This window comes from Hibiscus syriacus, unplaced genomic scaffold (genome assembly GCF_006381635.1).
Source record: "Hibiscus syriacus cultivar Baekdansim isolate YM2019G1 unplaced genomic scaffold, ASM638163v2 tig00113725_pilon, whole genome shotgun sequence".
Lineage (NCBI taxonomy): Eukaryota > Viridiplantae > Streptophyta > Magnoliopsida > Malvales > Malvaceae > Hibiscus > Hibiscus syriacus.
The window spans coordinates 2,238,092-2,250,233 of NW_024063471.1; the positions used below are offsets into that span (position 1 = coordinate 2,238,092).

The following is a 12,142-nucleotide window of genomic DNA, read 5'->3' on the forward strand; positions in this document are numbered from 1 at the left end:
ATTTTTATATTAAATAATAAAAAATTCACATCATACAAAAAAATAATAAAAATAATTCAGAATGATCAAAACATGAACAACTTTAAAGTTCAGCAAGTAAATAAAAAAATTAAAAATACAATAAATAAAATATGAGAGAGAATAAATTCGATGATGAATAGTGTATTTTACCCTTAATATATTGTACTGCAAAAACATTCATTTACAAAGAAATAATTTAATCTCCAACATCTACAACTACTTGTATATATTCCTTATTGAATTATAAACTATTTATTCATCTTTTTCTTCATCTTCATGATAGTTGAAAGGCAATGGAACAGACTTGAATGCTCGATACTTGCCGGCGTTATTCAAATGCTCGTTCTCTAACCTGAAAATAATGTTCCCAAACATGTCAGATTCCGATCCAATCTTAATGACAGGGAAAGAGCACACTTAGTTTACCTGAAGAAATTCCACATCCCTCGCCGGATAATCTCGAGGCTGGCCACTATGGTGATCATGGTTTGCCTATGCAAATCAAATATCTTGAAATTGAACACTGTTTGCAACCATGCAAATCTCAGTAGAACATTCAAGACCTGCATTCCAATGAATGTGCCCATTAAACAGATATACCATGGTACCGAACATGTTTGGAGTTCGAATACTCGGTTCTTAGACTTACCATGGCACCGAAATAGACACTTTTTCGTCGAATAAGGAGTTTGTCTCTCAGCCATCGGTTCCTAGAATTGCGTTGAAGAAGTCCCCAATCATAGACAAGGTCCCAGTAAGTACATACAATGGCTGCAGTCACCGAGAAGATGAGAGCCAATATTTCCCAACTCAACTCTCTGTTAAGACTGTATGCAGTTCTTAAGCAAAGGGCTACGATGGTGATGAAATATTTCCCTGCATTGTAACCTTGCAATGTGTCTTTCTCCTCGAAAAAACGACGCAGGCACTGAAGCATGCGAGACCAGAAAGGAATCACGGCCACGATGAAGCTGAAAGTCGTGAAAACATCGTTGCTATTGCAGCTATTTTCTCGGTGTCTGAAATCTCCCCAACCATAGTAGCAAATGTAGAACTCAAGACTTCTAAATGCTTGAACCTGGCTAGTTAACTGATCTGCCAGGAAGAAATCTGGGAGCCTGACCTGCAATTTGAAAGGAATTTTACAGATTACTTGAACAGATCCTTATATGCATCAAACATGGATATTACCAGTACGTCAAGAAAACAGAGCGCTTACCTTGTAAAGAGGGGCTAATATGCTGTGAAACAAACAAGTAAGGAAGAAGAAACGACTCGATCGAAATAGGATGTTGAATGGCAAGAACAGTATGACGAATACCACCTACAGATCAAAAAGACACCAAGAAATCAGTTCTCAGTTATATGTATATATGAATACATATATATAGTTATGAATGAATTCAATGATCTTACCGCCACCAATATCAAAGGGACAATTTCGGTGAATGCTTTATAATCCATAGTTTTGGGATCCATCTCCATATCAAGATTTGAGAGCACACTAGCAAGTGCCATTACTGCTAGGCCAAAACTTACAAGTAGCACTTCCCGGTAGCCGAGCTCTGTCCCTTGCTTGAAACCAAATATGAAGGCATAATTAACTCGATACCTTCTCCAAAAGTACACATTGATGGCATACATCACCGTATGTAGAACAATGAATCCAAACAAACTGCAAAATCGTCAAACAAATGGTTTATATACAGACTGAAATCAACTTCAATTGCAGGGACAAGCCAAAACATTAATTCGTTACCTGTAAAGAGGGAACATGGTTTCCATGTACTGGTCCGTTCCATTGTGTCCCAGGATATGCCGAGCACGAATGATCAAAATAAGAGCTACTAAAAGCGCAAATCCGCATCCAGCAAAGAAACCTGAGAAAATATTCAAGAATTGCAGAGTTATATCTTTCCAAAAATAAATTGGTTGTGTATGAAATTCAAAGCTCTACCAGTATAAAATGTTGTTGTATGTCTTTGTTTCCTAGCTTTTGGTCTTAAAATATTCATTCCTTTGCTGCGGTTTGAGTTTGCAAAATGTTTGATGAACGTAGCCTCAACTCTTTCCATAAGTTTCGAAACCTCTTCGGAGCTACCTAGATAAGAACTATCCACCATGTTCATGTATGATTTCGAAGCATTCCTTGAACTGATCTGCAATCATAAAAGAATAAAACAATGTCAAAAAACAGAAATCTAAATAATTTTCCACATAAACGAGGTGTGTGTGTGTGTGTATATATATATACCTTGTCATATTTCTTCATGATTTTTGAGAAAGCCAATGTATTTAAGAAACTGTAACTTTTGAGGAGGAGAAGTTTCTGATAGAATTCAACAAAAGCTCGCTTAAGTTTATTCTCAACCCTCTTCAGATTTTCCATGTTAAATTTCAACTCGGACTGCTTAGGAACATTTAGAAACACTTTAATGGTGGATCGAGGCGTAGCGAGTGTGTTATTCATTTTAACACGGTCCAGTATCTGCAACGGAGCTGGTTTATGTTCCTTGAACTTATTAACAACCACTGGTTTTTCAATGGTTTGAGCTTCAATATCTTGCTTGGCAGTATCTTTCTTATCATCATCCGAATCATCGTGCACGCTCGGCCCTTCTTCGATGATCTCCATGAGCTCAACTGATCTTCCTGCAAATCCACAATCAAAGGCTAATTCATAAAGAAATTCACTTCCCCGAGCTCTAATTTTTAGTACTATTGAGTAGTGTCTACTTACTGCCGCTTGCTCTAGCGCCGGCCGGAGTCGAAGCCGCGAGCACAGCGGTTGATACTGCTACAGACGAGGCGAGACGAGTCATATCATCAGACTGGTCTTGCCACGACCATCCTTGAGGATTCTCCACTTTGATTCTAAAAGCAATTAAAGCATCCATCTGCTTGTTCAGTGTCTCAGCCTCCTGCATTACCTCGGCCACCTTGGACTTGTAAAACTTGTCCACCTTATTGAACTCATCGTCCAGCCTTCTGAAGTACACCAGTTCATACTCTCCGCCTTTCTCCCCCTGCATAAGGAACGTTGTCTCGTACTTGTGGGAGCCGTTCCGGTTGACGGAATTCACCAAAATGGGATGCTCTTCAACGTCCGGCGACGTCGGATCGACGGAATGGTGAGCATGTCTATGAACTAGCAGCCCACTGAAAGCTCTGTACATGGACAGATTTCGTTTTAATCCATGTGGGACGGGTTGTTGTTGCTTGGCTCTTTGGTTGAAAGCTTGAATATCTTTTAAAAGGGTTTTAAGATAATCATAATCCATGTATGCCCCTTGCCATTCCGGCACCATTTGAGCTGCAAATTCCTTCCCAAACTTCATTTTGGTCTGGTTTTTGCACTGCTCTGCAACAATGTTAAACAAAACAAAAAAACTAAGCTTGAAGAAGTGTCGGAAAATGGATTTGGAACAAATTGAGAGAAACTTTGTTTAATGAATGGGAAAGCTTGGTCTGGACCAGACAATGGGCGTATGTGTATTTATAGGCAAAAAACATTGACTTGTTCTCCTTGTTTCCATTTGCTCAGTGCTTGTGGTTTCACTGTTCACGTAACGAATTTTCAACAGCGAATGAAAATAATAATAATTGTAAGCAGTGGGCAGTTGTAATGTACAAAGGACATTTATTAAAGTAGGCCGTTTATGTACAGAAATAACTGGAAAACAAGGTCTAGGTATGAAACTGTAAATGGAAATTGCTCTTATACCATAGTTAATCGGTTAAGTGACATGTGTGCTAATTAAGGATATAAGCTCTTGTCTGAACAGAAGAGTAATCATGACTCTAAAAATAATATAGGGTAAACTGTAGTGTTAACAGTCTAATTATTGCCATTTTTTATTTTGACCACTAATTTTAAAATTTTGTCAATCATGTCATCTGATTATTTAAATACATTTAATCAAATCACTTGTCGTTAATATTTAACAGAGAAGTTGATGTGGCAGTTAAAAACCTTAGGTATAATTATATATTTGGTCATTCTTACTTACATATTCTATCAATTTGGTCATAATTTTAATAAATTAAAATAAATTTAACCTTCGAATCAGATCATGTCACATGTTACTAGTATTAAGTATCATGACACGTGTGACCATTCAATTGGAGGATTAAAATTTATTTTAATTTAAATAAATTTATTTTCCACCAATCAGAGGGAGACATGTGTCACCCTTTGGTGGAAAGAAAATTAAATGTGTTGAATTAGGGGAACAAAGAATAAAACCAGGATTGCATGGGAGTTAAAAATAACATCTCAACCATTGAACATTCAATCTTATCAATTATAGCATTAAATTTTAGTTTACATACAATTATGCCACTCCACTATTAAGTTACTAACGGGATCATGATATGGTTAACGATTGTTGATGTGGCATGCCACATCAAAACAACGTGGTTTTGGTGCTATTATTTTGATACCTACAATAATTTCATTTTAGACATTAAACTTTATAGGTGTATCGATTATACCACTGAACTTTTAATTAATTTTCTTTTTTCAATCATCGCATGCAGTCAATCACTACTCATCATCAATCATCTTTTACAACAAAATTGATACCAAAATATTCGCATTTAACTCCTCATTCTTCTCATATGATTAGTTTCCCATGAATCTTACTCAAAATCGAAGAAATTAAACACACAAATTCTATCATTTTTAAATGTTTAGATACTTTATTAGATTTACAAGATTTGGAGTGTTTGTTAAAATATTTGAATGGTGAAATGCATTATTTTGAGAAGACGAACATCATACCTCAAAACTAGATTCACCAGTCGATTGTTGAAATAGATCTCAATATTAATACGTTGAACCTTTAAATAGATTTTCGTCGATTTTGAGTGAGTTTCATGGAAAATCTGTCCTAGGAGAAGAAAGAGGAGTGAAATACAAACGTTTTGGTATTGATCTTGTTAAAACATACGACCGACGAATGACGGTGCTTGGCTGCATATGATGACGGGAAATTGTAATGGTAAAAAATATTTAAAAGTCAAGTGACAAAACTGACACGCCCTAAAAGTTTAGTGTCTAATATGATGTCATTCTAAGCATCAGAAAAATCGCCCCAAAATGATATCATTTTAGTGTGGCATGCCACGTCAGCAACTGTTAGCAAAATGATATCCTTATTGACTTAACAGTGGAGTGGCATAATTGAATATAAAACTAAACTTTAGTGCTACAATTGACAAATTTGAAAGTTTAATTGTAATATCCTCAATACCCGGTGAGTGACTAAATTGTAAAACTTCAGAATTTGGTGATTTAAGTAGAATAATTGAATAGTTCGATGACTTATTTGAAAATATTTCCTGAAGGGTTATTAGTAATTATTAAAAGAATTAAAGGGCAAAATGGTCATTTGACTTAGAAATGGATAAGATAAGGATATATACGGGGATAAGGTTGAGAGATTTCTCCAGACATCTCTTCTTCTTCTTCTTCTTCACCGTGAACCCAAGAGCAAATGTGAGTTTTCTGATTAGATGATTATTTGTTGATTTTAAGTATGGATTTTAATCCTTATGTGATACTTAAGCTTAAGGAAAGCTTAAGTTGTCTTATAATCAAAAGATGAAGAAGTTATGAGAGATTAAAGATATGAAGTTTCTAAATGAAATTCTGAAGTTGATAAAGGAATTTGGAGATGGAATTTGACTTGTCAACAACTTAATTAAGAGATATGAAGTGATAGAATTGGATTTAGAACATGTTGGAAATTGAGTATGATTCTTAAATTCTATATGGATAATAAGATTTTGAGGTTTAAGATGTAATAAATGAGTATAAATTGGTTTAAGTACATGTATGTGAGTTAGGAACATAAAAGGGGAAGAAACATGAAGTGTAGAAGATGAAAAGAGTTAATTTTCGTGCTTAAAATATAAGTTCTGGGCAAGGTGTATCGATACACATTCAATATGTACCGATATACTCTTAAATGAAGAAACATTGAATGCCATAAGTGTATCGATACACAGGAAGTGTATCGATGCACCCCTTAAAATGAAAACATCGAATGTAATTTATGTACCGATATATAGGAAGTGTATCGATACACCAGTTAAGGAATGTACCGATACACTATGGAGTGTACCGATACCTACCTTAAATAAGAAATAAATGTAGCATTTCCTTTAGTTTAAGAAAAGGGAGATTAGAGTATATCAATTAGAATATTGATATGGATCTATGTATTGTTATATAGATATAAAACATAATTCTGTTCCGAAACCATCGAAGAATTAGGATCGACCAAAGTAAGCAAGGCTAAGGTGAGTGCAATTTAATTTGTACTTATGTTATTGAATAAACATTGGCTTGCGATGTGCCAGTGACGGAGTTAATGGTAAGAAGTGACTCCTAAAATGTTATATGATTGATGTGATTCTTATGTGTGTATGAGTACATGAAAATGGGTATATGTTATTATATATGTGACCATGATCGGTATGAACACATGTGAATAAGATATGACATACGTGTTTACATGAACTCGTGAGAAATGATATAAACTATATGATACGATTTATATGATTATATGCACAAGTGATACATGATATATGATATGAGATAAATGTTTACACATACATGTGGTATGTGACAGAAGAAAAGAAATATGTGATCATAAGAGCAATGATATGAATGCATGAATAAATGAAGCATAATGATAGTGCCCATGTTATGTGATATGAGAGCTAGGGGTATAGTTGGCATGCCAAGAGTCAAAGGTTACCTATGTTCTTCGGGATATATGGATTGTTTACCTATGTTCTTCGGGACATATGGACTGATTACCTATGTTCTTCGGGACATATGGACTGATTACCTATGTTCTTCGGAACATATGAACTGGTCCTTCGGGACATCGATTAAGCTGTGGTGACAGTATAATAGTGCACAACCTTAATGTACTCACATACCTTAAGTTCTCAATAATGTACATGGGCTTACAAGAGGTATTAAAAGTGTTGTTATTGTTATATGTTATCATGTTATTACTCTTTACACTGAAGTACATGTGACATGATTGAATGATTTGTTTATATACTCATATTTATAGGAAATGCATTATTATTATATTTTATGCCTCACTAAGTCTATGACTTAGCGTGTAAGTGATTTACACGTAGGTACTAAGAAGCAGGAGGATCAAAGCTAAGTTTAAAGGAACAACATATCTCCGTTCAAAGATCAGAAGTAAATTACACATTATGTCTTGTTATGAAATAAATCGGTTGGCATGTAAACAAAGTTGTTAAGTATGTATGCTCTGATCGAGTTTGGTAATGTTTTAAACATACTGATGTAAAAGAATAACTTTTTGTTAATGAAAGTTTAAATTTTTACTGTTTTTATAAAAGTACATATTTTGAATAGTTAATGTGACATCTCGAATTCGTGTTCGGGTCGAATACGGGTTGGTGTATTACATTAATGGCATAAATGAGTTAGCGGACAAAGTTCAGTGGTATCTGATGTAGTTTACCCTAAATAATTTTAAGGTTAGGGTAAACTACATTGATACCACTAAAATATAAGTTGTGTATCGTTTATATTATTGAATTTTAAATTTCTTTAATTATAGCACTAAAATTTGGTTTTAACTTCAATTATGTCACTAGACCGTTAAATTTTAACTACATTATGATGTGGACAGATCTTCATGTCAATGTGATGACATGCTAATATTCTGATCTCTTTCGATGACTGTCTAACGAGGCTAGTTTTGAGGTATGCTATTCGTCTCCTCAAAATAATGTTCTCAAACGTTTGGATGTTTGAACAAACATCTCAAATCTCCCAAATCTAAAAAGACCTTAAACCCCTAAAATGATAGGTTTTTTGTTTAAATTCATCGATTTTGAGAGGGTTTCGTAGAAAATCAATCCTAACATGAGAAAAATGAGTGAAACACAAACGTTTTGGTATTTATCTTGCTATAAAAGATGGTTGATGACACGTGATGATTTGTTGGCGATTGTGGCTCGAAAAAATATAATGCCCAAAATAAAAAAAGTTTAAAATTTTAATGGAAAAATCAATATACACCTTGTAACACCTCATCTCGTACTCGACCCGAATACGAGTCTGAGATGTCACATTGACTTTTTAAAACGATATTCTTATAAAATAACTGAACATTTGAACTCATATTAAGAAAATACAATAATATTCTATTAAATTATGCTTCATTATAAAAATCTGGGAAAAAAATATATATCTATGAACAGTACCGTACGGTATGAATAGTGTCGTGAACAATAATGAATAGTGCCGTGAACAGTAATGAACAGTCAAACATACAAATCCTTTAACTTTAATACATTCACTATCACACTACTTTATTAGTCAACTTATTTCTTTCAATCAAAACGTAAACCTTCATCAAACTATCCATATATGTATTCTTTTCAGTCAAACTAGTTTATCTTCTATTTCTTTCACTTATCAAACCTTCATTCTCACTCATCCATAATACAATTCCTTTGGTTCGAATTCAACCATTCCATTTACCTTTGTCTTATACATAACTAAACCATATCATGTCCTTCATACTCCCATGCTTTTTTATATCATATATTTTTATCCTTAACTATCACTCCTTATCACACTTTCATGACTTTGATAGTCAACTTTACTTGCACAAAACCTTATTCTTTCTCATTCTTATACTTATGTTTTCTCCACTTGTTTCAATAATCACCAGATTTCAATACTCGTCTAATCCATTTAAAATACTTTTTGTGCTTCAATTTACAACACTTTTAACAGAACTTTTAACCCAATTCACCAAGGTTGTCTTTAACCTTGACTTATTATCAATTAACTACTTGTTTAATCTTCCAATATTAAACCCTGTTGCTTTAGTCTTTCTGACTCTCATCTGATTTGATTCTCTGGAGGAGAATACAACTAATTCATATCTAGTTTAAAGTTGAAAACCAGAATTTCTTGCTTTCTGTCATGGTGCTTAACTTTATGAAGCACTAATTTTCTTAATCATTTGAGATTTTTGTTCTCCAATCCTTTCATTTTGAGCTCTCTCTAGAGATTTAACGTGATTAACCATTTCTTGAAATGAGAACAATTTCAAAACCAATAACATTTTTTTCAATTTAAGGCGCAAGCCCTAAACAACCAATCACATGTATCCTTCTTAATCAGAATTAACTCAGTAACAAATCTGCTTAACTTACTTTATATATTCGAGCTTCAATTTCATATATTCGAGCTTTATTTGTCTTATGAATTGGTCATCCATGTACTTATTCTTGAACTCTTCTACAATCAATAACCACATCACTTGATCCTTTAATGCTCTTATGGTGACATTTGTCCACCATACTCTAGCTTTCTCTCATAATAGCGAAACTTCTCAATTTAACTTCTCCACTTTGGAGAAATAAAAACCATCTAACATTATCTTCATATCATTTATTCAAAGGTCTGTAACAACAAAACCTTTCTCAAATTCACCCTTGAACTCAGGTGCTCTTAACTCTTTTAACTATTTCTATACATTCATTCTATGAGTTAAAGAAGTGAAAAATTGAAAACACAATAAAATATCATTCCACATCATGAAAACATTTTGTAATCTTATACAGGCACTCTCTGAGGCTTTCGCTCTTCTCCCTGCCTGGCCAGGGCAGGTGAATGTTATTACCTTCAGGTCTATCGCCTTGTGCTTCACTTTGGAAGCTCTCATGATCATACATCTAATATAACATAACACTTTAATTCTATTAACAAGACAGTACACTCCTTGCACTATCAGATCATAAAATTTTTCACTTTGTGTTGGCATGTATACTTTTTAAAACACTTTTAACTTCGTTTTTAGCTTAGAATCGGCTAAACCGTATCTCTAATATCATTAAATGTAACACCCAACCCATACCCGACCCGAATACGAGTCTGAGATGTCACATTGACTTTTTAAAATGATATTCTTATAAAATAATTGAACATTTGAACTCATATTAAGAAAATACAATAATATTCTGTTAAATTATACTTCATTATAAAAATCTAAAAAAATATGTATCTAACGGTATGAACAGTATCGTGAACAGTAATGAACAATACCGTGAACAGTATTGAACAATGCTACAGTGTATCGATGCATTGCTACAGTACTACTACAGTAACTTTAGTAAAACGTACATAAAACTCGTAAAAATTTAATCGCTCATTATTATACATTTGCCATTTACATAAACACGTTTAAAATATTACAAAACTCTATCATATAATTTTAACAAAACCGATTAAAACATATCGTATTCAAACCTTTTTTTACATGCCAACCACTATCCTTATTACAAAATACATACTATTTAATTCTTTTCTGATCTGATCTTTGGAAAGGAGAACTGACATGTCTTGCTTAGCTTTTATCATTCTTCCTCTTCTCGGAATCCTACATGTGAAACAATCACACGCTAAGTAGTTGACTTAGTGAGGCATATAAAACATATAATAAAATTGTAGAAAATTTCATATAATAAAATACATACATATACATATACCATCATCATCATAATCTCCATTTACCATATGATTTTGTTATTGTCTCTTTATTAGCCCATGTACATTGTTGAGAACTTAAGGTATTCGAGTACATTGAGGTTGTGCACAAATGTTGTCACCACAACTCGTATAAATTCCCACTAGGGGCACTATATATTTGTCCCGAAAGACCACTATGTCCCGAAGGACCACTGTATATGTCCCGAAGGACCACTATATCTCGAAGGACCACTCCTTAAGAATCATATACATAATACAATGGACCAAATAAGTGTACCGAAGTACCACATGCATGTTCCACGGAATTACATATATGTTCCGAAGGACCACGTAGAATTGTCCCGAAGGACCGCGTAGACCCTCGACTCTTGGCATGCCAACTATACCTCTGGATCTCATGACACATAACATGGGCATTATTTTTCATATTTATCACATATTCATATCGGCACATAGTTCACTTACACGTAGAACATTTTCATATGATTCATATTCATGTGTCACATAGCTTATACATTGTTCTTATGTCTTCTCATAGATATATATTCTTTCTCACATAATTACATAGATCCGTATCATATAACATATATCACATGTGCATGTAATCATATAAATCGTATCATATAACTTATATTATTTATCATGGGTTCATGTAAACATGCATGTCATATCTTGTTCACATATGTTCATATGTACATCATAAATCACATATTGCATATTCATGTAAGCATGTAGATCATGTAACCTATAATAACATACGCCCATTTTCATATACTAATGCACACATAATAATCACATAACATTTTAAAGGCTACTTCTTACCATAGTAATTTCATCACTGGCTCATCGCAATCCAATGTTTATTCAATAACATAAGTACAATTTAAATTGCACTCACCTTAGCATTGCTTTGATTCAATCTTAATTCTTTGATTGTTCCGGAACTTGTTTAGGCTTATTATCTACATAAACATAATTTCCAAGACAATTATCAAAAGCCTAAACTTTATAACTTGGTATTAATAACTTAGGATAATTTAATGAACCGAAAATTCACTTTTCCTTTAGGAGTGTACCGATGCACTATGGGTGCATCGGTACCCAAAATAGCTTTGAAATTTCCATGGCCTTCAAATTTTATCTTAATGCATCGGTACACACTCATAGTGCATCGATGCACCTGTCCAAAATAAGCTATTTTCACCCGAAATTCATCAATACTTCACCCAAATTTTCATATATAAAATCCTTATCATGCTACTAAATTCATCTATAACAACTTTAACAAATTTTTATCATTCCAACACCTTATAATCTTCCATATTTCATCCAAATTCTTAATAATTATACCAAATTTTCCATGTTATCCAAACTTAATTCTAACACTTCTAACTTCTTATTCTCATGGATAACAAGTCAAATTCATCCTCCAAATTCATTTAAACCTTCTTATTCAAAATTTCACTTAAAACCTCATTTTCTTTAATCTTTCATAACTTCTTCATCTTTTGATTTTAAGACAAATTAAGCTTTCCTTAAGCTTAATTATTATCT

At 33.4% G+C, this 12,142-nt stretch overlaps 1 protein-coding gene across 1 annotated transcript; it reads right to left on the bottom strand.

Annotated features, from left to right (window-relative positions):
• Positions 1 to 205: 205 nt before the first annotated feature.
• On the bottom strand, positions 206 to 3,467 carry LOC120187451 (phosphate transporter PHO1 homolog 3-like). Its single transcript, XM_039191162.1, has 9 exons — positions 2,762 to 3,467; positions 2,276 to 2,673; positions 1,985 to 2,180; positions 1,781 to 1,826; positions 1,438 to 1,696; positions 1,241 to 1,345; positions 671 to 1,144; positions 448 to 584; positions 206 to 373 (listed from the first exon to the last, which is right to left on the bottom strand). The coding sequence occupies exons 1-9, from the start codon at positions 3,357 to 3,359 to the stop codon at positions 274 to 276; spliced, it is 2,313 nt and encodes a 770-aa protein (XP_039047093.1). The 5' UTR covers positions 3,360 to 3,467; the 3' UTR covers positions 206 to 273.
• Positions 3,468 to 12,142: the final 8,675 nt, after the last annotated feature.

What these genes read in the sequence shown, in the direction of transcription:
- LOC120187451 (XM_039191162.1), bottom strand. Translation starts at nt 3,359, where the DNA reads ATGAAGTTTGGGAAGGAATTTGCAGCTCAAATGGTGCCGGAATGGCAA. An exon ending in ACCATGTTCCCTCTTTACAG is followed by an intron (nt 1,697 to 1,780) that starts GTAACGAATTAA and finishes ACGATTTTGCAG; the next exon opens with TTTGTTTGGATTCATTGTTC. An exon ending in TCCCTTTGATATTGGTGGCG is followed by an intron (nt 1,346 to 1,437) that starts GTAAGATCATTG and finishes TTTGATCTGTAG; the next exon opens with GTGGTATTCGTCATACTGTT.